The sequence below is a fragment of the Copidosoma floridanum genome, unplaced genomic scaffold, assembly GCF_036245765.1.
Source record: "Copidosoma floridanum isolate Cflo_tuat_1 unplaced genomic scaffold, Cflo_Japanese_pri ptg000016l, whole genome shotgun sequence".
Lineage (NCBI taxonomy): Eukaryota > Metazoa > Arthropoda > Insecta > Hymenoptera > Encyrtidae > Copidosoma > Copidosoma floridanum.
The window spans coordinates 8,960,598-8,987,937 of NW_028321893.1; the positions used below are offsets into that span (position 1 = coordinate 8,960,598).

Genomic DNA, 27,340 nt, shown 5'->3' on the forward strand with positions numbered 1-27,340 from the left:
GTTCCGATACGGTGAAAGCCCGGGTGACTGACGCAGGCCCCATGGATTCTGGGGGGGGGGGGCCACAAAGACGTGTCTCATGGCCAACAAGGACTGCTAAATGTTCCATGGCCTTTCTTTACAAAGGACGAAGAGGAAGCCTGTCGAGTATAGGCACTAACGACACCGAGGTTAGCAACGTGTCGGTATTTAGCCAGCAGACCCAGGAAGAGCTTGCCTCTTTAGAAGAAAGTGTCACTAGGCTCGGAGTAAAGCGACAGCAAGTTGCTGATAAAGTCCAATCAGCAACGAATGACATTACAGAGACGCTACAACTGATTAATGATAAGTACGGCAACACAGCGAACGCTGTTAAAAATGGGCTCAAAGCAGCGCTTAAGCATCTTCAAGAGGCAGAGGTGCTAAAAAAAGGCTGTCTTATTAAAGGAGATTTGCATACCAACGCTTGGAAGTCGTCATTTGAATCCCTGCAGTGGAGGAAACAAAGGCGAGATAATTTCTGACGGCATGTACAGAAACGAACCCTGAACACTGCCTTAAAGGAAATAGAACGAAGTAGGCAGTGGCAAACGAGAAGAAATTCTTCCGAAGGAAAAAACAAGCCAGAATAAAAAAGTGGATAGGACAACAACAGTAGTAGTGAAGATGGCCAAAGGGCAGACCTTTGCAAAGGTGCTAAGGACGATGAAGGCGAACTTTGACCCTGATAAGGCTAATGTGGCAGTCCAAAGTGTTGTCACTACTAGAAAAGGAGACATACTTATTAAGGCCAAAGGTGTAGAGAATGCTACTGCATTTTCACAGCAAATTGAAAAGTTGGTAGCCGGGCAGGGTACTGTCCAAATTAGCAACAGAAAAGTGATATTAGAGGTCCGAGACCTGGATGCCATTGTAGAGGAAAATGAGGTCAAAAAGGCTTTCGCTAGGACTTTTGGACATCAGAGCCAGGAGCCAGGAGTAGCTCTCTTAAAGCCAAATGCCAGGGGACAGAGGCTGGCGTTGATAAAGGTGGACGAAGCAACTGCCAGACAAGTAGAAAAAGAAGGCAGGTTACGAGTTGGTTTTGTAAGCTGCCGAATTCGAAGAAGAATTGAAGTAACAAGATGTTACAAATGCCTGGGATATGGACACGTCTCAGGCGACTGTAAAAACGAAAACAGATCCAAGCTTTGCTTACGGTGTGGAAGCTCAAACCACCGGAAGAAAGAGTGTCCAGGCCCAGCACGGTGCTTCCCTTGCCCAACAACGGACAACAAGCACGAAGCAGGCAGCGGGAGCTGCCCTTTATTTAGCAGAGCCCTAAAAGAGGCGAGGGATAAGGCCCAAGCAGGATCAAAATAAAAAGGCCTTGAGTTGAAAGACGGGCTTATGTAGACCCACACTGCGCTGGGTACTTTTTACCTATCAGCAAGGGAAAGCATTAAGCTTATAGTGGTGCTGGCTAAGTAGGCAGCCTACTATAAAGCGCTAGACAAGGTGCTGGTCCTCAGGGACCCCGAGTCCTTTTTAGGACTCGAGAGCATCAGCACCTCTAGCAAATGGTGGCGAGCTAGCTCGTTAATGCTGTGAGACGCGATGGTCTCCCTGGACCCACACGCCTACACTTTAACAATACCCCTTTACCTAGTTTGCTATTTCTGGGAACTCCTAAAAAGTAGTCCCTAGCTGAGGGCAGAAGGCTCGCTGTGTTTGCCGTGTGGTGCGACCCGTGAGCGGCCAAAGTGAGATCCTTGGCAGTAAGGTGATACCTAGGCTGCGTGCCGAAGTGACCTGAGCTGTCTTTGGCTCCTGCTGACTGCAAGATGGGAGGCCGGATTCCTAACCAGGTCCGGTCAATCGGCTAACGCTTGGGCAGTCGTGGATGGGGGTGGGCTGGTCGCGCTGCTGCTGCGGTCCTATTGGCTTGGTGGGGGCCTGCTGGGCTGGGCGGGTGTGGAGGCGTGGCAGTTCCTGCTCTGCTTTTGCTCCTCTCCGTCTTTATACTGCCAACTGCTTTCACGGTTAATGCCGAACGTTGGGGGCCTGCGGGAAGCCAAAAGACGGCTCCTTGCGTCAGTCTCCAACTCGATCCTACTGTACGACGCGGAGGTATGGGCGGACGCACTCTCGAGGAAGAATGTCTGAGAGCGCTTAACTTCGGAGCAGTGCATCGGATCTCTATGAATCGCATGTGCCTACCGCACGGTCTCCTTCGCTGCTGCTATGGTGATAGCAAGAACGATTCCCGTCGTGTTGCTTGCGCGGGAGCGGTGAAGGAAATTCCTGGGCTCTGGTGACGAAAGCGATAGCGACAGGTGGGAGAAAACGTTGACGATGTGGCAGCAGGAGTGGGGTTGGGCTGTAGTGGGTAGATGGACGCACTGCCTGATTCCGCACCTGCGCCCATGGGTGGAGAGAAGGCATGAAGAGGTAAACTACCACCTCACCCAGTTTCTCTCCGGGCATGGCTTATCTTCATTGCATCGTGGTGAGGGCATCACCTAGGTGTTTTTACTGTCCTGCGTTGGATGATACCGTCGAACATACGTTTTTCGTGTGTAAGAGATGGTACCGTGAGCGCCAGCAGCTGGTGAACAGGGTTGGCGTGCCGCCCACCCCTAAAAACATCATCTCTGAGATGCTCAGCAGCGAAGAGGGGTGGTCGGCGGTGGATGGCTTCGTCGGGTCTGTCCCCTGGCAGAAAAGAGAAGAGGAGAGAGCCGCTGTGCAGGTAACGGGGGCCCCTGAGTAGGTAAATGCGGACCCAAGCTAAGTATTTATACTGATCAGCGAAGGAAAGCATTAAGTAAGCGCTAGAATACGGGTGCCGGTCTTCAGGGACCCCGAGTCCTTTTCAGGACTCGAGAGGATTGGCCCCTCTAGAAACTGGTGGCGAGCTTGCTCGCTAATGCTGTGAGACGCGATGGTTTCCCTGGTGGCTCCACCCTGAAGTAATGCTAACGTGGTTCCAGGGTGGATCAAAAGCCACGCGGCATGGGGGGGGGGTTTAGTGGATATGGGTGGTCTAATAAAAAAATCCACCGAGTCCCATACTACCGCTGTGCCTGCGGTGTGCCTCAATGCATTTTCCCTCCCTCCACAAAAAAAAAAAAAAAAAAAAAAAACTACTACTGCTGCTGCTGCTACTACTTTTTCTTTGTCGTGATTTTTTTTGCAAATTGAAGAATTTAAATTTATAACATTTTTTTTTTTCTTACAAAAATCAACTAAGCAGTTTTCTTCCAACGGTCGCTTTCGGTTTGCTTTTTCTTTGTGGTTAAAGCTAAACTCTGTTGCTTAAGCTTTTCCATAGCCTCTCTCTATTTTCTTCAGCCTTTGTAATTCTCTTTTTAGGCTGGGCTTCCATTTTTAAAATTTTCCCACGTTTTTTCATTTATTCGCTCATCATCTTTGTTATTTCTTGTTCGATTACCTTAGGCCTTTGATTTTACACAGTTGTCTCTACCCTAAAGGTTAAAATATTTTGGTTTTCGTTGGTCCATTCTTGTAGGTTATTTGTTAGAAGCTTCTTACCTAACGGTTCTACCAATGGTAAAATCAGCAAAAGATCTTTATGCTGTGGTGTAAGCTGTGGTTGTTCACTGAAAAATAAAATAAATTTTTTTTTACGTAAAATAAAATTCGCCCTATCCAAAAGATCAGTGATGAATCAATGCTGAAATCAGTCGTAAATTACATCGTTGATTCTGCGTTTATTCCATGTTGAATCAGTGCTGATTCAGCGTAAAATCAACGTTCATTTATTATCAACTGGGGAACATGTTGTTGTAACAGGTTGTAAGCTTTAAAATAATCTATTTTCATTGCAAACTGCAATGCTACTATGAAAAATGCACTGTTTTAAAGTTCATTACTATTATTGTTTTCAACAAATGCTGATTCAATGCTGAATCACCATTGATTCATTATGGAATAAACGCTGAATCAACGATGTAGTTTACGACTGATTTCAGCACTGATATTTTTTATGGGGAAATGTCCTAACTTTCTTAGTGTAAGTATTCAAAACCTTCAACATACCATAGCATTTTTTTATTCTTTTTTTACCATATTCATCATACTTAGTATATGTGTTGAAATGTTTTACCAATCGGCTGCTGCCGTTGCTGCTGTTGGAACTGTTTAGTTCAGCGTAGGAGAGACGTTTTTTTCTTTGTCTTCTTCTTTTCCTTTTATTGGTTCTGGCCTTGCTTCGAAACTTCAATTTTGATCCATCTACCACGAAACTAATGATGATAAAGTTGTTAATGGCGATTCAAAGGCCAATATTTTCTCTAGCCATGCAGCTTCAGATGTTGTTAGGGTGTTTTCTTCTAAAAAAAAAAAATAAAAGTGTTTATTAGGTAAATAATACAAAATGTTAAGATTTAATGTTAAATACTATTATTTTTTTTCTTACTTTTTGTTTCTTCAAAAAAATCTGCTGTTAATACTACATCTTAAGCAATATCTCCAAGAGGATCTATAGCAGCATTTTCATCAGGATCCACGGATTCTGTTGAGGCTGATATCGAAGTATCTGCTAAGAGATCCTCTCCGTGTAACTAATGACTTAGAGAGTCTATAATCGCCGACTCTTTTTCATATTCCCTTGCAAAAGTGTTTTTACCGCACGATGAAAAAAGCCGTTCGTTATAAATTTGGATGTCACCCATTGCTATTTTTTTAACCATTTTCTTATGCTGTAAAAGAAATATTTCGTCAATAAAAAACTAAAATGTTTTTAGTAAAAGATTTTTTAAATTTCAATCAAGAGAAAGGAAATTAAAAAGTTTTCAACATAATTTTTGCGGAGAGAGTTAAAAAATATCTTTACTATCATATCTACGGTAAAAGAGTTATTGTAATAAAAGAGATAGAAAATTAAAAGATTATAAAAAATAAAAAAATGATGAGGCTGAGAAAGAACAAAGCTAAATAAATTATAAAACAAAAGTACCTTATTTTGTTGTAGGATGATTCCTGGTCATGTGAATACTTCCTTAAGTTGTTGACTTTTTGCGTGATACACTAGCTATGATTTGAAATTAAGGTTAAGAGCAACCCCATAGAGGTAAAAGAATGGAGGAGAAAAGGGGGCGTGATATGCGACAGCAGAATTCTTTGTCATTTCAACTGTCTTTGTCTAGCAATTATGTTATTGGTCGAGTTCTACATGAGATAGAATCAACTGTAGGATTCAGGACGAAGAAGTAGCCAATAATGTTGCTTAGGCGACAAGGACAGATACCCGGTTACACTTAATTATGCTGTCGCTACCGCTAACGGGCTAGTATAGCGCTTTTCCCCTCTATTCTTATACCTCTATGAGCAAGCCTTAAATCCTTCGAAAAGTGCATGCAAATGTGTAGAATGGTGGGGAGGGCGTATGGTATTTCTGATAGGCTGTTTAAAAATTAGAAAAACCTACAGTGGAAGAAAAAAGTCATACATATATGCGAAAAATTACCTATATGCATGAGATCAAGGAAGAGGATTTTTGCGCATACCTTAGGTACGAAACATAGTTTTGCATGCTTTGCACTTATTTGAAGGCAGGGGACTGTAGGGGCGGGTATTGCACTTGTATCTTTTTTTAACCTTGCTGTTCTCATATTGCACGTATTGGAGGTGGTTGCTCTAGGGTTAAGAAAAGCTTAGTAGCTCTTCAATGTCCATCATTTAGAATCAGTACTCTGGACCATCTAGTTAGACATTATTATTACATAGGCGAGAACGTGACCAGTTTATCAAACCAACGAGATTGAACTCAAAGAGGATTCAGAGTTCCGAAATTCTTTAAAGGAGATGCCGCATAGTGTTGTTAATATTTTAGATAAAATCTTTTTGGGACAACTGATAGACAACGATTTTTGGGATAAATTGATACTTTTATTAGCTAATGATGAAAATTCGGCAGTTATCGGTAAGTGTTTTTTTTTTTTTCTTTAAACTTTTTTTATTTTTAATTTTTCATCTTCATTATTATTAAAATTTATACGATCGAATTTCATTAAAGTTCAAAAATCATTGATCTCCTTATACATGGAGAGTTTTGACGCTCTTCGAGCAAAACATGTTGTAGGGCAAATAGATTACCTCAAAGATTACTCAAGCACAAGTACCACAGTCAGTACAAGTGCCACAAATTATCTATTTGTTCTCTTTATCAGAAGTTGGAGACATATACATTTCTCAACAGCCGCCTGTTAAATCATCTCCAGAAATAGTTGAAATATTTATTAAAAAGAAAAAGGGTAGAGGAAAAAATTAATGATAAAATGAAGAAAAAAAAGTATGTCACATACTAAAATTGGAATAACTGAAATTATAATATTTTAAATAAATTATAAATAAATTTTTCAATATATTCTATTTATAACAAGAAACATTATAAGTATATTAGCATACTAAAGATTATAGAATGTTAAAATTTATCATACTATTTTCCAAAGCTCTGACAAACTTGCTACCGGCATTTTACGACTGAGTGTATATGTCCATAGGCCTTCAAAATATAACATTTACGTTAATAAAATGTTTATTATAAGAAATCTATTTTAGATACGCTAAGGTAAAAAGTTATGCTTAATTCACATAAAAGGATGACGATAATTTATTAGGTATTAAGTATAATGTGCTTTGACGTGTTATTCATTTGTTTGTAAACCCTCCCCACCTAAAAAGAAAGACGGAATTCCATGTGTGATTACTTCTGTAATACCTTCAGGAAAGCCATGTGGCATTACATATGGTTTTACGTATGGCATTACATAAGGATTCAAGTTATATTTCAGGAAAAAAAAGAAAAAAAAATTAAAAAATTAAATTTTTTTTTTTAGAAGTAAAATCAGCTGAACCCCCTTGTTTTAGAGTTACCATAACTTTTATGAATTAAAAATATAATTACAGCAATAATGATCTTTGGAAAAATACTTTGTCCGAACAGTCATTATGCAGATTATACGCTATGTGAGTTCGTTTAGAGGGGATACGAAAATCGATTGAAGCGCCAATCGTGGTGAAAATGTTGCTAGCTCTTGGAACACTAAAGCATGAATTCTATGTACGATTAGCTTTTTTCCCCTGGATCTTAAAATTTGACACTATTTTGATCTGTTACATGCGTAAAAATTGTAGATTGAGAAATTAAAAATCCAAATAACTGTACTTGATAAAAATATGTGCAAGAATAGTATTGTTAAAAGTAATTATGACGTAGCAGAACGGGTAAAATAATACGTTGCATTTTCTTTGTCATCTGCAGCGCAAGCGCAATTCATGTCAGTTTAAAGTCCTGCAGGCCTTTTTTTGGTAACATGAATCATCATGTACAAAACTATAATTACTGAATACATCCTCGTCAATTTTGACCGTATAAACTTCTTTTTTTCTTATCTACAACTTTCACCAATATTGTTAGTCAAAAGTATGCTTTGACTTTAAGATTTTAGAAACATCATTCTTACGTATTTTACTAACTTTGTATACAGAACTATATGGTTTTTCCGAGAGCTCAACCCGTTTCAAACCATTAGAGATCGCTAGCAGCAACTCACATAGCAAATACATACACATATACGTGTGCTCTAGGCTAAACGTGTCTCGTGGCTTTTTGACAAATATATGACTAGCAACTTTGATTACTACTTTTTTCGCATTCGACTCAAATACTTTATTATGGCAAGTCTAACTATTTGTTATAAAAATAATTCATGTCAGAACAAATATTTACCAAATCGAATTATCTGATATTTCAAAAAAATAATTCAATATTGGGAAAGGTAGTGGGGGAACAAACTGTAAGAATTGATATTATAATTAAAATATCTATTTTTTAGGGTCAAAAGACAACGAATGAGAAGCCTTTGACATTAGCGAAAGCTGATGCCAAAGTAAATTGGGTGTTGAACTTGATCGGTGAAGGGCAATTAACACTAATTTATTGCATGAACATGGCTCATCGAGGATCAATGACCCCTTCGTTACTAGGAAAGATGCCTCTTCACATTTCTATTGAACGAAATAGAGACATAGAATTATCTGCTGGTGTAAACATACCATCATTTTACTTAGCAGGTAAATATTCGTTTACGGAAATACACATAGAGGATGGGTTTTTAGACTCATGCAATATTATGCATTGGGGGTTACCCAATGCATATAAGTTGTGGACGTTTATTCACCCTCAATACTCATACCAATTGAGTCAAAAAGTGAGCGAATCCATACAAAACTTGCGTGATTCTGGTGAAAACTGCAGTGCGTGGATTGCAGGGTATACCCAGGGTATATATACCACACCAATACACCATAAAAATATTGCATTGACTCCAGCATACCTCGCATCTCAAGGACTGCCGTATGAGACAGTTGTTCAACCCCCTGGCTGTCTCATATATCTGCGCGACTACGTTTACCACCAAGTAATTAATACCGGCGTGAACTTATGCGAGGCAGTGAATGTTGGGAATCCAATTTGGCAGTCATCTGCTCATAAGTTTGTGACCTGTATTTGCCCAGGTACGGCAGTTTCATGGGTCCCGGGTAATCCAGAAATCTACGCAACAGTGCAAACTCATGTTGATAAGAACTATCCCTGCCCTAAGCCTCAATGCGCATACACCGCAAAAAACAAATGCTTCGCTTTATTGCATGCATGCCAGCACAACGAGGAAAGCTTTAATAAAGACAACAATATATGCTCCTTGTGCCATAAGTATTTTTCAACTACATCTACATTAATGAGGCACTTAAAAACAATTCATAGGATGGATGAGAAACCGGTGGATGTTGCATGCGATCGTTGTAATATTAAAGTAACTGTTGGAAAATTATCTCGGCATCAGAAAACCTGTGTCCCAGGAGGAGAAGATGTCTTCTGCGATTGGTGTGGCGAGAAATACAAGCGTCGTGGCTTAGTAGCACATAAAAGGGGATGTTCATCAAAACAAAGATAAATTTAATTGTTTCTTAGAACCAAAATGTTTGAATTTAATAAATTGATAATTATTATTATAACATTTGTAATTATATAATAATGCCTATTTTATCTGTCAAATAGTGTATATAAATTAAATTGTATAATTAATTTTAATAAAAATAATCTGCGCAAAAAAAAATAAGTACAACTATTTGTCTACAAATAAAAATAAAATATTATAAATCTGCCAGTAAAACAAAATGCCATTTATACAATTTATTTAATCTTATTAGCTATCAAAAAATTTTAATTAATACAACATGCCGTTAACATAATTTACTTTTATACCTATCAAAATAACTAAATTCACTTTTTAAATAATTAATATTAAAAATTTTCTGCCTATAAAATGCTCTGCCAGCAAGAAAATCCACTTTAAATAATTGCATATTAGATAATATTAATTAAAAAAATTCACCATTGTAACAATTTGGTGGCAGAACAACCTGCCTGTCGAATAATCTGCTTGTGGAACAATACTCTTATAAACGGTCAAGAGCACCTCCAAGTTCTATTGAATAATCAAAAACTTATCTAAGTGCTTCTTGACCATCAATAACTATACCTAGTGCTACTTAACAATATAAAACTCTACCAAGTGCTTCTCGACAATCGAAAACTTCTCCGTGCGCTTCTAAAAAGTTCAGAACTTCTTCGAGTGCTTTTTAATGACCAAACTATTCTCTTAGTGCTTCCTGACAATTAGAAAATTTTCTGAGCACTTCTAAAAAATCAAATACTCCTCTGATCGTTTCTCAACGATCAAGGAGTCCTTTGATCGCTTCTCGCCTTCAATCGCTTCTCGACTATCAATAACTCCTCAGAATGCTTCTTGACGATCAAGAACTACTCCTAGTGCTTCTCGACGATCAAAAACTCCTACGTGCTCTTCAATATGATTTAAAACTACTCAGAATCCATTTAGACGATCAAAAACTCCTCTGAGTGGATCTCGATGATCGAGTAAATCTCCTGATGAAAAACTCCTCCGAGTGCTTTTCGAAGATTGAAAACAACTCCAAGTGCTCCTTACTTCTCAATAATCTAGAACTCCTCTAAGTGCCTCTCGATGATCGAAAACTTCTCCGAGGGCTTCGTGATGATCCAGAACTACTCCAAGCACTCCTCACTTATCTACAAGCGAAAACTTTTCCGAGTGCTTCTCAATAATCGAAAACTCCTCCAAGTGCTTATCAACGATCAAGAACTCCTTTAAGTGCTTTTCGACGAAGGAAAACTTATCCATGGTATTCTATACAATAAAAAATATCTAAGAGTGCTTTTCGACGATCAAAAACTCTTCCAAATGGTTCTCGAGGATCAAAAACTCCAAGTGCATCTTGTGATGGAAAAATTCTCCGAGTGCTTTGCAACGATCAAAAACTACTCCAAGTGCTCCTTACTTCTCAATAATCGAGAACTCATCCAAGTGCATCTCAAAGAACGAAGACTCTTTCGAGTGCTTTGTGACGATCGAGAAATACTCCAAGCACTCCTCATTTATCGACAATCGAGAACTCTTCCGAGTGCTTCTCAATGATCAAAAACTTCGACAATCGAGAACTCAACCGAGTGCTTTGTGACGATCGAAAACTCATCCGAGTGCTTTGTGATGATCGAAAACTCCTCCGAGTGCTTTGTGACGATTGAGAACTACTCTAAGTGCTCCTTACTTCTGGACGATCGAGAACTCCTCCGAGTGCTTTGCGACGATTAAGTACTACTCCAAGTGTACTTTTTTTCTCGACCATTGAAAACACCTCCAAGTCCATCTCAAAGATCGAAAACTCCTTCGAGTGCTTTGCGACGATCGAGAACTACTCCAAGCGCACCTTACTTATCAACAATCGAGAACTCTTCCCAGTGGTTCTTAATAATCGAAAACATCCCGAGTGCTTCTTACGATCAAGAACTCTTTCAAGTGTATCTCGACGGTCCAAAACTCCTTCGTACTCTTCCATACAATTAAAAATTTTTCAGAGTGCTATTCGACGATCAAAAACCCCTTGAAGTGAGTTTCGACAATGAAGAACTCCTTCGAGTGCATCACGCGATTGACAACTCTTCCGAGTGCTTTGTGACGATCGAGAACTACTCGAAGTGCTCCTCACTTCTCGACGAACGAGAACTCTTTAAAGTTCATTTTACTGATCGAAAACTCCTATGAGTGCTTCTTAACGATCAAAAACTCCTCCAAGTGCTTCTCGACGATGGAAAACTACCCCGTGCTCTTCTTTTTTATAAAAAATTTCTCAGAGTGCTTCTCTACGATTAAAAACTCCTCCGAGTGATTCTCGATGATCAAGAACACCAAGTGCATCTCGTGATGGAAAACTCTTCCGATTGTTTTGCAACAATCGAGAACTACTTCAAGTGCTTCTGACTTCTTGACAATCGAAAACTCTTTAAAGTGCTTCTCAATGATCGAGAACTCCTCCAATCCTTTCTCGACAACCAAGATCTTCTTTAATTGCTCCTCTACGATCAAAAACTTTTCAGAATCTTTTTCAATAATCAAGAAATACTCTGTGCACTTATCGACGATCAAAAATTCCTTCGTGTGCTTATTAACGATCAAAAACTTCTCTAATTGCTTCTCTACGACCAAGAACTTTTTCAATCACTTCTCAACGATCGAAAACTTCTCTAATTGCTTCTCGACGACCGAGAACTTTTTCAATCGCTTCTCAAAGATCAAAAACTCCTCAGAGGGCTTCTCTACGATCGGGAACTCCTCCATGCTCTGCTCAGAGTCCTTTCCGACAATCAAAAACTCCTCCAAGTGCTTATCAACGATCAAGAACTTCTTTAAGTGCTTTTCGACGAAGGAAAACTCATCCATGGTATTCTATACAATAAAAAATATCTAAGAGTGCTTTTCGACGATCAAAAACTCTTCCGAATGGTTCTCAAGGATCGAAGACTCCAAGTGCATCTCGAAGATCAAAAACTCCTCCGAGTGCTTTGCGACGATCAAAGACTACTCCAAGTGCTTTTTTTTCTAGACCATTAAAAACTCCTCCAAGTCCATCTCAAAGATCAAAGACTCTTTCAAGTGCTTTGTGACGATCGAAAACTCCTCCGAATGCTTTGTGACGATCGAGAACTACTCTAAGTGCTTCTTACTTCTGGACGATCGAGAACTCCTCCAAGTGTTTTGCGACAATCGAGAACTACTTCAAGTGCTTCTGACTTCTCGACAATCGAAAACTCTTCCAAGTGCTTCTTAATGATCGAGAACTTCTCCAAGCGTTTCTCGACGACCAAGAACTTCTTAAATTGCTTCTCGACGATCAAGAACTTTTCAGAGACTTTTTCGATGATCAAGAACTACTCCATGCGCTTATCGACGATCGAGAATTCCTTCACGTTATTTTCGACGGTCAAAAACTTCTCTAATCGCTTCTCAATGATCAAAAACTCCTCAGAGGGCTTCTCTACGATCGGAAACTCCTCCGTGCTCTTCTACACGTTGAAAAACTTCTCAGAGTGCTTTCCAACAATCAAGAACTACTCCGTTCGCTTATCGACTACCTAGAACTCCTTCAAGTGTTTCTCAATGACCAAGAACTTTTCCAAGTTCATTTTGACGATTGAAAATTTCTCTGGCTTTCTTTTAACGATTGAAAACTTTAACAAGCATTTATCGACGATTGAGAACTCCGATTGCTTTTCGACGATTGAGTACTCCTCCTAGTGGATTTTGACGATTATAAACTCCTTCGAGTACTTTTTAATGATATTGAACTCCTCTTAGTGATTCTAGACAATAAAAAACTCTTCTACACGCTTTTTGACGTTCGAGAACTCCGTGGAGCGCTTTTTGACTAATAATAACTCCTTTAAGTACTTCTCGACGATCGAGTACTTCTCCGAGTGATTCTCGGGAATCGAAAACTTTTTCAAGTTTGTTTTTACACCAGAACATACTTTTGAGTACTTTTTAACATTGAAGAGCCTTTCCGAGCGCTTTTTAACAGTATAAAACTCCTCCAGAGTACTTCGAGTACTTCTCGGTGATCAAAAATTCCTCTGAGAGTTTTTAGACAAATAAAACTCTTACCAAAGCTTTTCGATGGTATAGAACTTCTCCGATTGCTTCTTGATGATTGAGAACTCCTCCGAGTGTTCTTAGACATTCAAAAACTCTTCTGAGTGCTTCATGACGATGGACAGCTATATAGACCGCGTTTCAATGACAAAGCATATTTTTAAGTGCCTTCGACGACGTATCAAGAGCTTTTTCTAATCTTTTCGACCAACGAGAACTTACCAAAGTATTTTTGACGATCGAGAAATTCTCTGAGTGACAATTCAACACGAATATACAGACATATTTCAAATATTTCGGATATATCGATTATCATCTCTGATTATGACTTTTACAAAACAATTCTATAACATTAGCCTTTGTTATTACAGCATTATGACATATTTTTTATTATTTACTTTGAAAAAACTTCTACGGGTTAGTAAAAGGGTTACATGGGTGTTTGTCTCTATGTACTGAGCCTCACATTGAAGAGAAGGTGTCTTTCAAGCCACTGCTATAGTGCTAGGATAGGGAGAAGGTGACCTGCGTAGTGGTTCTTCTGGACCATGGATGGGATAAAGAGAGGGCAAATGTTTTCCTGCTGCAAAAGATCTAGAAAGAGAAAAAGTTGGTTTTAGTGGTAATTAAGCTTTGGATATTGTATAAGGAGAAGGAGAGATGGGAACTACTGCATCAAGTTGGAAGCATGGAGATGGCATCCTTCAAGCCGTAGTGTTGGTACTAGGATGAGGAGGAGTCGATGTGTGCGCTCGTCCCTCTGTCTTGGGCTACGTCAGAAGACAAGGTGTCTTTCGAGCTGCTGCTTCGGTGCTAGGACGAGGAGAAAGTGACCCGCGTAATTGTTCTTCTGCACCATGGATGGGATACAGAGAGGGCGGATGTTTGCCTGCTACAATAGATCGAGAAAGAGGAAAAGATGGTTTTAGTGATATTTAAACTTTGGATATTGTATGAGGAGAAGAAGAGATGGTCACCACTGCATCAAGTTGGAGGCATGGAGATGGTATCTTTTTAGCCGTGGCGTTGAAGCTGGGATGAGAAGAAGTCACCATGCGCGATTGCCCCTAATGTTCTAGGCCCCGCAGGAGAAGAAGTCGTTTTTTAAGCCGTTGCTCGTATTATGGGATGAGAAGAAGGTGGCCTGTTTGTCTGTTCTTACGCATCGTGCTCGGGATGAGAAGGCGGCTGTTTAATTGCTACTGTTACAATGTTGGGACGGAGTGAAGGCACCTGAAAATTATATCACTAAAAATCCGTACTCCAAGTTTAGATAGTGGCCTTTCTTGTGGGTGATATGGAACACAGTGTTATTAAATACCAAATACTTTGACATTCTGAGACAATATAGTTGACCAATTACTTAAGGTTATGTTAATATAAATATTACGTTTATAAGAGATCAACAATACTTTACCTAAGTCTAATGGGACATACTGTCCGCAGCAGACAATCAGGTTATTCTTTACTTACATGTCAAAACATCATATACAATGTGCCTGTATATAAAACGTACTATATATGTTTACTATCCTGCATCACATGTTTTTGTTCAATTGTTAAATATTTATTATGTCTATTTTCACTCAAGTGAAAAATAGACGTCGCTAACATTTTGACAGTAAAAGAATTTTGCAGAAAAATATAAGAGTTTTTCATAGAAATATAGTTATTTATCACAATAATTGCTAAATAAAGCACGTTCAAAGCAGTAATATGACTGAGTATTGCCTAGTTTTGTGGAAAAGTGATAAAGGTGAATTTTCTGTTATACCTAGTACCGACATGAAAATAAGATGGAAGAGTTGCTACGCAAAATGGGGAGGTTCATTTTACAAAGCAACTGTTATAAAAAAAGTTGTAAGTTAATTTATTATATTGTCGTTTTTCATACTAAATGGATCCTTTTAATTATTTTTTTTTTCTTAAATAATTGATGAAAAGGTTATTTTTAACGAAAATAATTAATTTAGATGATAAGAATTATCTGGAAGGATTAGAAGTGCTATGTGATGGAACCATTATCGAGGACAAAAAAGAGGAAAAAAGTGCTGCGAATGACAGTGCTCCAGCAGTGCGTATTAATTAATCTATTACTTGATTAGAGCATGTGACAAGCATTACTAAATTATAAATGTTTAAACAGGGATCATCTGCTGCCAACGTTACTGCTGTTCCTCCTGTAGACGCTATTGCTCCTCCTGCTGCTCCTCCTACCTCTGCTTCTCGTGCTGCTGCCAATGCTATAGCTGCTCCTGTTATCGACGCTACTACTGTTGCACCTGCTGACGCTACTGCTGCTTTTTCCACCCCTGTTACTCCTGTTACTGCCTACGCATCTGCTCCTCCATCGGCTGCTGAGTCTACTGATACTCCATCTGCTGCTCCTTCTGCTGCTCCTCCCACCCCTGCTTCTCATGGTGCTGCTGAAGCTACTGCTCCTCCTGCCGACACTACTGCTACTCCTTCTGCCGACGCTACTGCTGTTACTCCTAGCCCTGTTCCTCGTGCTGCTACTCCTGCCCCTGCTTCTCGTGCTGCTGCCGAAGCTACTGCTCCTCCTGCTGTCTACGCTACTCCTGCTCCATCTGCCGACGCTACTACTGCTCCTCCCACCCCTGCTTCTCGTGCTGCTGCCGAAGCTACTGCTCCTCCTGCTGTTGACGCTACTTCTACTCCTCCTGCCAACGCTACAGCTCCTTCTTTTGCTGCTCCTCTTACCCCTGCTCCTTGAGCTGCTGCCGACGCTACTGCTGCTCCTTCTACCCCTGAAAAACGTACTGTTTTTGTCAGTACTAACTTGCTTGGACAGGTTTGCATTTTTAAAAAATGTAGCGTTTTTTTATGTATCACTATACTGGTTAGGCGTGCTTCGTGAACTCATTCCGTTGAATTTTTTTGTTTAAGTATTCTATACACTTTTTTTAAATGGCTTAAAATGAAATGTGAAAAATAATTAAGAAAAAATCATACAATTAAATTGTTGCCAGTCATGTGATCATCAATGATTTAAGATAGAAAATTAATTGGATTTTCAATAAATACTTTTGTTCTTTTTGAATAGATTGAATTTCGTCAGAATTCGAATGTATACATCAATAAAGATGAGCTCCAGTTAATTTTATCACGTCATTCTCACGATGTGAAAAAGATGCCAAGAAAACTGATGTTAATTATAGTTAGAAAAAATAATTTAAAAACAATGACTCCAACAGGACGCGGAGAAAAGAATAAAGTGCCGCCAGCAGTTTATAATGCTGTCTTTGGTAATTCGAACAGTTCTTTTTACTAAAATAATCAAATTACTTTACAATTCCTATAATACATCTTGTATGTTTTTCATTTCTTTTATAGACTTCGTGAATGAAACAGTAGATGATGCGGAAAAAATTAACCAAAAAGATTTCCGATGTGTTATCACGCAATTGTACAACTCTTTACGGCATTAGTGCCAATGCAATACTTTGTTTTCTTTTGTTGTTATTATTAATAAAGATTCTTTTTGTGTCAAATAAAATAGAAATTAAAAAATATCAAAATGGACCTTATTAAAATTTAAAAAAATTAAAAACTACGAAACAAGTCTCAACAGATCTCAATAAGTCTTGAAACAAATCTTAAAAAGTCTTAAAACAAATCTCAAAAAGTCTCAAAAAAAAACAAAAAAAGTCTCATTAAACAAATGTCAAAAAGTCACTTAATCAGGATTAGAATTATGATTATAGATACTATTCTCTTGGGAGCTGCTTTTTGTCATTGATAGGAACTTTTCAGAGTTACGATTTTATTGAGTTATGAAGATTCGTCATCAATTGATAAAATACTCTTGATTTTTCAGTGATCCGACTCATACTTCTCCGCCGACCAGCATCTCCTAATGCAAAATATAATCACAAAGTACCTCGCAATGATGATTATCTGTACGATTTATTAAAAGAGAAAAAATTGTTTTACACTTATCTAAAAATATCCTGCTGTATGCATCGAATAATTCAGGAATGAACACGATAAAAGGACTCAGATTTGGAACGGCAGGCACATAAATAAGACATCAAGAAGCATTTGTGTACCTGCAATTGAAGAGAATGCTCAATCATACTGTGGAAAAAACACATTACAAATAAAAAATGTTAATAGAACTGATACACATTTAAAAATCATTTCAATGGTCATTTCAAAGTTAGTCTTGCGACAGAGTAACTCTTTACAGATTCTAAACAATCTTGAAATACAATACGCAAAAAAAACGAAGTAACCAATAACTGCAGATATTTATATATATAAAGACGTCGAGCTTGGCGGCGGTGTCAGCTCGGGCGCTGATAAAAAAACTGCAAGAACAGTCATTGATCGTGTTTATTGCAAAGAAACACTTTATCGAAGATTCCTACGCGGGAAACTTTGACTTTTGACCGCAAGTCGAGCTTGTCGGCAGTGTCAACGCAGGCGCCGGTAAAAAAGCCACAAGAACAGTCATTGGCCGTGTTTATCGCAAAAAAACACTTTATCGAAGATTCCCACGCGGATAACTTGTAAGGTAAAAGACCCAGTTATGAGACACTGTCCGTATTTATGAGACACCACCACAAATCTTTAATTTTAAAAACATTCGTCCATATATATCTACGGTAGAAATATTTATTTTTGTTTATAAGTATGGTACAATAAAACTGTAAGAATTAAAACTAACTTGCGAAGATTTTTATTTGAAAAAAAAAATAAAAAGTAAAAGTGCACCGCGTCTCTTCTATGAGTGGCTTCCATTCGTACCATAGTATAGGTTCACATGCCCATTATAAACTACCGTATTAGAGAATCAAAAGCATTCCAGGTATAGTAAAAAACTAGTTGTTTGTAATATTACAATCCTAGAACGTAAATAAAAAAAAATATATTTAATTTTTCAATAATTTTCAAAAATATTCGAGTGTTTCATAATCTATACACCGTCGACAGGGTTGTCCCTATTTATGAGACAGTCTAGTGCGTGTTCCATAAACTAAGGCTAAGGTGTTTACTTGCATTGCACCATTTTACGAGACAACAAGCATACGCGTTTGTCAATAAGTTTTTTGGTTGTTTATCGTACTTAAACAATCACTTGTGAAAGTTTTTTTTTACTAATAAAGAAAAAATATTAAAGTTACTTTGTTGATGCGTGAAAATACATGTAATTGAAACAACGCTGATTTTGAGGTAAAGTTGTTCTTCTAACCTATAAAGTAATGCTTACGTAGAATACTTATAACGAGAAATTTGTATTTTTTTCTTTAGATTGTTTGTATAATTCAGAAAAAGGGTATGATATAGAACAGATTGCTTTAAAATAAATTGAGAAAGTTGCACGATGAAAACCAGAAAAAAATTAGACAATCATGAAGTGTTGAAAAGTGAAATCTCAAAAGTAAACAAATCTGGTGTTGTCATCAAGAAAAATAACAAGAGAGGAAAAAAAAAGGGAATCATTAAAAGAAAAAATTATTCTGAAATTAATTTAAAAAATGCTCTTAAAGCCTCTGATTCTGGGATGTCACTTCGAAAAGTTGCAAAAGCATTTGGCGTACCTGTGTCGACTTTATCAAGAAAGAAGCAAAATCCGAACCAAAGCAAGACTGGACCACCTCCTATTTTATCGGAAACAGAAGAAAAGAAAATAGTTGACTGGATTTTGTACAGAGCAGCAAGAGGTTGTCCAGTAACGAAAAATGAACTCCTTGATAGCGTGCAAAAGTTTTTGATATCCCTTGACAGGGAGACTGTATTCATCAACAACCGACCTGGAAGAAGTTGGTACAACGGTTTTCGTAGGCGACATCCCAATTTGTCCATTAGGACTGTTCAAAACTTAAGTGCAGCAAGAGCTTCTGTGACTCAAGAGAGTTTAAAGGAATGGTTCCGAGAACAAGAGGATTACTTAAAAAGCAAAAATTTATTAAACATGTCACCAAGCAGTATATTTAATTGTGATGAGACGAGCATATTACTCAATCCAAGTGTCAACAAAGTATTGACTGAAAAAGGAGCTCGCTCAGTTTATAATATTGTTAGTTCAGAAAAAGAATGTTTGACAGTTCTCTTCATGTACAGTGCATCAGGTGTTCGAGCTCCACCAATGGTAATGTACTCGTATAAAGGAAGTATTCCCACGAAAGTTATCAAAAATACCCCTTCTGGATGGGGTCTCGGAATTTCAGATAACGGATGGATGACAACTGAATCTTTTTACGAGTACATTACTAATGTTTTCTACCCATGGCTTCTAGAAGAGAGCATTGAGTTTCCTGTAGTCATATATTTAGATGGGCACTCGTCTCACATGACACTTCCTTTAGTTTCTTTTTGTCGAGAAAACAAAATTGAGTTGATTGCGCTCCATCCCAATTCAACTCACATAACACAGCCATTAGACATTGCATACTTTCATCCACTAAAACAAACGTGGAAGAAATCTGTTCTTCTGTGGAAAGCTTCAAATGATGATAACGTTATCAACAAAGAGAATTTTTCAAAAGTTTTGAAATTCACACTTGATAATTTTAAAGAAGAAAGCAGTACTGTTGTCAGTGGATTCAAAGCAGCAGGTCTCGTTCCATTCAATCCTCAGGCAATAGAATACGATGTTTTGTCTAAGAAGAAGAAAAAATCAGTCGATTGCGTCAACGATAAACAAATCTCAAAATGTGTTCAGACGGAAAAGACTTCAAGTATGAATAACAGTCATCGATTAAACTTAGATGATTACTTATCCGAAGAACTGTTAAAACAATTTCAAGACAGCGAAGCTGAAGGAGTATGGACCAACGACATTGAAAATAAATCCCTTTTTGAGTATTGGTTTTATCTTAAAAATGACAGCCTGCCAAGTAATTAGTTTTTAACTAATTTTTTTTTAAAATATTTTTATTTATTTTTAAATTGTTTATAAAAAATGTATATGTTTATTTTTACATGTCGTCGATGAAATCTTCCCAAGTAGTTAAGATTCTAATTTTTATTACCGCTGTAAAATTTTATTAGTATTCCAACTTTGATAAACATTCACAGTTTAAAAAAAAATTTTTTTAACTGATTTATGTTATTTTAATATATTTAGATGAGATAAGGAAGAAGGGCAAACCTGAAATAAAAAGTGCAGAAGCCTTGATAGGTGTTAAATATAAAATTGTGGCACCACCGAAAGTAATTGTTGAAAATAATAGTTTTGAAAAACAAAGTAGTATCATAGAGCAAGAGCATATTGAGGTGCTACAATTCAGCGATGAAAGATTAACGAGTGAAATGAGTCTTTCCAATAATAATAGTAATTATATCGAATCTGGAGACAATTGTATTTTGACTTTGGATGATAATGGTGCAATTATTTTAGATGGGTCAGAGAATGAAAAAAATTTTGTCTCAAGTGAAATTTCACACAATCGGTTGATTTCAACAACTTCTAATCAAGAAATAATTCAAGTTGGTTAGTTAGTTTACAATGTTGCAAAAATTTTGCAGTTACATATGCATTTAATATACCAAATATTTTTTCTGCTTCTTTCTTTCGGTAGGTAGTGAAGGAAATGAAAACGGGTACGTGGTACAAGAAATACTCTTAACTTGTGAGCCATCATCAAGTATTAATTTACCCAACAAAACCTCGAATATTTTTCACCTTCATGATGCCACAAGTGTAATTGAGCCGTCTAAAGAAATTGAACAGTTGCCGCATAATGTCTTGCAAGAACTATCGCCAAATCTTGCTATGATAAGCTCAGAAATCAATCAAACAGGTATGCCATACGTTTAAACTATGCATGTTGTCATTGTAATTGAACTTTCGTAAATATATTTCAGTGACTTCTATTAAGGCCAGCAAAGATAAATCTGCATCAAATAATTTACAGTCGACTTCTAGTGAAAATAATTTACCTCAAAATAATTCAGAAATAAGCAATGTTCAATCCACTCTAAATGAGCCAGATAGGCCCAAGTCAAATGGTAAATAAATGAACAATTTTTAATAAAATACGTATTTATCGAAATAATGAACAATAACATGTATAAAATGTTTTAACAGATGCTATTACCGCCAGTTTCCAAAATGCATTTACATTGCCTTCCAAATATTTACCGAAAAAAAAGAGAATAAAGGTAGAAGGCTTAAATAAACCAAGATTACCCTCTGCGGGAACGTCTGATGCTTGGTATGCCGAAAAATTAGAGAAGGAAAGACAGCAAGAAATCAAGGAAAAAAAAGCTGAAAAAAAAAAGGAATTGCAAGAGAAGAAAAAAAAGTTGTTGATGCAAAAAAAAGAAATGACAAAAAATATTCAAGAACAGATTTTAAAACTACAAGAAGAAATGAAAAAAGAGTCTTAACGATTTTATTTTTATCTTTTTATTGGCATTTAACGTTAAATTGTTTATTCAAAGTCTAATATTTAGATTCGAGATTTACCTGTGTATTTCCGATCCTACTATTATTAGTAATTATTTTAATTTACTTAGTTTTAAAATACATAACAAGCTATTAAATACTTTATTACTGTGCATTATTTTATGTAAAATATGTTAATAAACATAATATATACATTATAAGATTGTTGATTCCATTTTTTTTTATGTCTCATAAATAGGGGCAAATTTATGGAACACCGGGTCATAGTATAAATCAATGTTCCATAAACTAGAGCATGTGAACAACGAACATAAAATTAATTTTTAATAATATCTAACACTTTAAAAGTCAGATTCAAGTATTTTTTTACTTTTTGACAGTAAATATTATTTATTTGATTGAAAATTAGGATAATACACCGTTTATATGACGAAAATCACTTATAATACGCGACTCATATCAAAAACCTGTCTCATAACTGGGTCTTTTACCTTACTTTTGATCAGGTCGAGCTTATTGGATAAATCAGCTGGGAAGCCGTTCATAAAACATCGTCTGTAATGAGTAAAATTCTTTTGCAACAGAATAACTCTTTACAGATTCTAAACAATCTGAAAATACAATAAGTGAACAAAACGAAGTTACCTATAGCTACGGATATATCTGTAGATACAGGTCAGTAAAATTTAAATCTAACCTACAAATTTATGGTAAACATCAACTTTTCATGATTTTCCGTCTGTTTTTCTTGTTTTTAACTCTAATTGGAGTAAATTTTTGCTGATTCATGACTAACTTTGATGATTTTATTTTTTATTTAATATATACTTTATAGTGATGTTGAAATTTATTCATTTGTATATACATACTAATATATATATATATATGGGGCGCCATCTAAAAATTGCCCGAGGGCGCCGGAGTAGCTAAGGCTGGCACTGTTTATAGCATACACAAATTCCCACGATTATACTGTAGTTTATATGTAACGAACTAGTTATGTACAAATACAAATAAGAGAATACCGTGCCTTCTGTACCTTATAAGGACACAAAATTGGAAACGAGAATTAAATCTACTCTAGCCCAATGGATAAGATACTTGGCTAAGAATCTGTTAGCCAAAGTTCAATTCACCTTAGAGGTTTTTTTTTTCGTCTGTTTTATTTTTCTATTCATTGTTGATGCATTATTAAGATTATTAAATAGTTAAATTTAAGTAGAAATAATTTCTTTTATTAAAATAAAAGCTTGTAAAAACCACATGGTTTTACTTAAAAACCACATGTTGATTTGAGACAAGAAACCACATGAAAACGGAGTGGTAAAACCACATGTTTTTAGATGGTTTCACTATGTGGTTTTTCGATATGGTTTTTTTGAAAATAGATAGCTACTTTACCTTTTTGTTTACCACCCTTGTCGCTACTCCCGGTACGCATTGGTGATGGTGATCTGTTTGCTGGCTGTTCTCTGATTGTCGTCGTCCTGCAATGGATCTTGGCACTAGAGGTCAGTGGTCACAGTCTTCAAGTGCGATGGCCCGGGTAGGCGCGAGATTGGACACAGCTGGCAAAGGTCACTAGGTGGCTTTTTTTTTTTTGCTCTCCTTCTTGCTTAAATCAATGGGAGACACGTTTGAGCTCTGCTTTGCACGTGGGCTAATTAAAAAATGATGCGTTAGGCCCACCTATTTATGAGCCCTCGCGCATCATCGCACTATATCGATGGAAATACTTTCGAATTTCTTAGAAGTTCTATCACGAGTACACACTTGAACGTGGTGCAGTTTACAATACAGTTGTTAGTACATGTATAAGTATACTTGGCATCGATACCGACAACACTCGGCATATCATAATAGGCGTGGCAATTACAAATACACACGTTTCTGCATCTCTTCCGTCCATTTTTTTCTCCTTGGCGCTGCACCTCCTCTGACTTCTCACGCATAAAATAGATAGCATATAGACCCAGGTCCTAATTAGTTTATAATAAATTATAAAATTTTTCCTGGAAGACACGTTTCGGCGCTTACTGTTGCGGAAGAGAGAAAAGTGACTCCATCATTAGAACATAATTTCTTTGAGTTTTAGCTTTTACCATGACCATCAATTAATCTCAAGATCAAAGTTTTAATTATGTTGGCTTATACTTGAAGAAACCTTTGTTTTTCCATGGTTAATTGTATGTAGCATCATCAATATGCAGAAACCAAAATGGAATATTTATAAATATGGAAAGAGTGAATAATTCGGTTGCAGAAAACATTGTTTGGAAAGAAATTTTTAATTAAACTATACTTTTGTACTTAATTTTTTTAGACTATTAAGGCAGGAGCCTTATTTATACTGGAGCCGTACCATATAACTCTTTCCGCTTCTAGAACTATTTACTATGTTAAAACATAGGCCCGCAAAGCGAAGAAAAGTTATATGGCACGAACCCTGATAAGTACAGTGGGATTTAAAAAAATAACATTTAAAACCTGTACGTATCTTTCACTAGTGGCCCCTCCCGTCTGCTTCGTCCGAGACTCACTAAATGGAATACCGAAGTCCGTTGACATGTAATGTAAAACATTTTTGTTAAAAATTTTACATTTATTTGTGACAGTTCTCAAAACAAAAATCTTCTTATTTAAAACATATTTGTTTGGAATCCATACAGTTTATTCGATCAAGTAAAAAGCTGTAAAAAGTTTAAAAAATATAATTATGCCGAAAAGTTGCATTCCTTATGCTAAAAAATAATCTTTGTCCCTAAAAGGCCGTTTATTTTCAGTTTCTCCCAATTAATCTATGAATAGGGCTATTTCTCAAAGCTGTATGGACTTGAAACTCACAAAAAAGATATTATTGAAAAGAAGGTTTTTCTCGCATCTCACAACCTTATTACCACAGTAACATAGTCCTGGAGCTTAATCTCTACATTTTTTATCACCACAAAAATACAAATACATATTCTACCTATTTAAAAATCTGGAAGATTCAAGAGATTACTATTAGGGCTATAGTGAAAAGCTGATTTTTCACTTCATAAATTCTTTCTTTATCGATTTTGATGCTGCTTCAATCTTGATAAATGTTCAATTGCATTTATTAGATGTGTTTGAAGTTTTCCTTCCAATTCAACTTCTTGCGATTCTTTGACATAGTCTTAACTTAAGGTTCACAAAAGTCTTAACTTTTGTGATCCCTAAAAGATATTATTTTCAACTTTCTTAGGTTGTAGTATATTTGTTGGCAAAGTAGTTCAACGTCTGATGACCCTGAAAAGGACCGGTGATCTTCTTGACTGAAGTTTCCAGCAAACGTAATCACCTCTATACTTTGGAGTGATCTTCTCTGGCCTATTATTATAGCACAACACTAATCGGAAAGGAAACTACAACGTTTGAAGCTTTGGAGCTAGTTGTAGAGCTCTTTCCCAACGTCTTCTGGTAAAACGTGGAAGACGTTGGTGTCTAAAGTGACTTCTTTTTTGCAGATTCAGTTGTTTCAATTACCTAAGGTGGAGGGATTAGTTCGTGATGATTGGCCGTCGAAGACTGTTCTGTTGGGTCAAGTTTATTTTTCCTTTATAGCTGTTATGTTCTCCCAATGCAGACCTTGGAGAGGATCAGTGATTCCTGGTTGAATGCTTGGAGTCAAAAAGGTAATATAGGGTCGATGGTCTCCAGGGTTCCCAGACTTTGTTTTATAGTGGCCGGCTTTACATATTCTTTTAGTCAACGAATAACATTTCCGGAAATAGAAGTAAAAGTGTATTTGTTGCAAAGGTAGTTTAAACTAAGGTGCTCCTTAAAAAAACCGATAAGATTAATGGTTTAGTAGAGAATGTAAATACTTAAATTTGCCCTGACAAGGACCAGTGGTAAAATTTCCAGTTATTTCTTATTACTGTTCTTGATGTTAGAGAGCCAGCTGTGGGTAGCTTTACTCTTACCCTTAGAGTCTCTGTGTACGGAGAACGTACAGGAGAAAGATACGCCGCTGACGAAAGCGTATCTCGTCTTCAAGTTGATCCCCAGATAACCAACCGCTTATCCTTAGTCAGAAAAGAAGCCTGGAGAATACTTTCTCCGTGGGTATGTCGTTGGGACGATCACTGAATAGGAGACCGTTGTGGCTGCCCGTACTCCTTAGGGCTGTCTTCCCTGGCTTGCATTTATTTTAAAAATTATCTGATGGCACTAGGGCGAATAGCTGAACGGCCATAAAACTCTCAAGTCTTTGAGGAGGTTAAGTTCTGGCTGGACAAGTCTCCTGATTTTCCACTGGAGACGTTGACGTTCCGAACGCCTATTTTTCCGTGGCACTTGGTTATTTTGGCAATACGGGGAAAAAATCAATTTGTTTCGCTTGCCCATAAAAGAAGAGTGTCAATGGTAGCCGGAATGCCCAGCTGCACATCTAACAATTCTATTCTTGGGGTACTGATGATGAATGGCTACGAAAAATTGATGACTCGATGGGGCATCTTCTAACCACTCTTTACTTTCTTTGATTGTGGGTGGCTGTAATTTTACCTCAATGCCACCTAGCGAATTCTACTGAACTAAAGCGAAAAGCTAGCTCATTGCAGCAAAACTTTAAGCTTACTTATCGCTATTATTATCAACTTTTTTTAGAAAAAACCTACGTGAAAACCATCTCGGAATTATCAAGAATTAGTATTTAAAATTTTAGAAAAATCGATTCAGTAGCTTTCGTGGTTAGCGATTACAACGGTCTTAGTGACTTTGCTATATATATTAGTAATAATATACATAGCAAAGATAGTATTTTTATAATTTAATCAAGGGTCTTTAAAACTGTTTTTTTTTTTGGTTTTATAGGGCTCTTTTAGATTTGCAAAAGTGAGTCATATTTATGAGGCGAAATTTTTACGGTTTCTATTATGTTATTAATATAAGATATTTAGGCACATCGCTATATTGTGTTATTAGCAAAAAAAAAATTAAGGCATCAAGAACATTATACTTACTAATATAAATTTTGAACATTGTTTTTACGTTCATTGATATTAGACATCTATTATCATATACTTTTGTATATGGGTAATTCTGTCATTACTTGCTCAGATTGACTGAAGAAATTGTTCAAAAAGTTGGTTAAAAAAAATTTTTTTCATGGTATTTCTACTGTACACAACATAGTTACAAATATCTAAAGGGATGCAAGTACAAGATTAATTAGTCGAAAGTTATACGAAATTTTATAAAAGTCATTTATGAATAATTGTATCTCTTTCTATCACGTGTAGCTAAGCTCCTTCAACAGTTCGAGTGTTCTTATCGGGCTTAAATAAAAGCTGGGGCCTATCGATTACAGGAAATTTTGTTAAGTTTTGTGCCTCCATTCAAAAGTTACAGATGTTTTAATTAGAGCGTAAATGTCGGTAATAATGTGATTTTGACTAAATTCAGTATTTCTTAAAAAATCACTATAACTTTTCATTCGGAGCATAAAATTTAAAGATTTGTGTTTTAATTATTACAACTATGTTTTTGCTTTTATTTAAGCCAAAATAAAGCCACCTGATGGAGTGCACCACTTGGCTACCAACGTTGGAAGTAGCACCACCGTTTTTGCATTTATGTAGTAAAAAGAGGCCAATTGGACGAAACCCCGAGACACGTGTCTCGTTTTTTAGCCCAACAGTAATGAAAAAAGAGTTCGGCTGGGATTGATTGCTCTAAAAGAAAAAAAAAACGGCACTTTGGGGTGAGGTACGGTCAGAATGGAAAAGTTCAGAATGGAATTTTCTAAGTTCATAGTGCTCTTATGACTTATAGACGTATAACAATGACTTGTCCACCCATACTGAATTTACCAGCCTCGAATGCAATAAAAAAACTGTAGTTTGTGTACCTGCACACGTACACCGAGTGGTTATTCTATGGGGGGGTCAGAATGGAATAAAATGTTTGTACGCACGAAATACGC

At 36.8% G+C, this 27,340-nt stretch overlaps 2 protein-coding genes across 5 annotated transcripts in view; both read left to right on the forward strand.

Annotated features, from left to right (window-relative positions):
- Positions 1-27,340, forward strand: part of LOC106641666 (uncharacterized) — a 180,643-nt gene that overhangs the window by 77,264 nt on the left and 76,039 nt on the right. The gene's annotated exons all lie outside the window — the stretch shown is intronic.
- LOC149374670 (uncharacterized) lies at positions 18,541-20,998 on the forward strand. Its single transcript, XM_089592387.1, has 4 exons — positions 18,541-19,876; positions 20,107-20,472; positions 20,561-20,782; positions 20,847-20,998. The coding sequence occupies exons 1-4, from the start codon at positions 18,541-18,543 to the stop codon at positions 20,996-20,998; spliced, it is 2,076 nt and encodes a 691-aa protein (XP_089448513.1).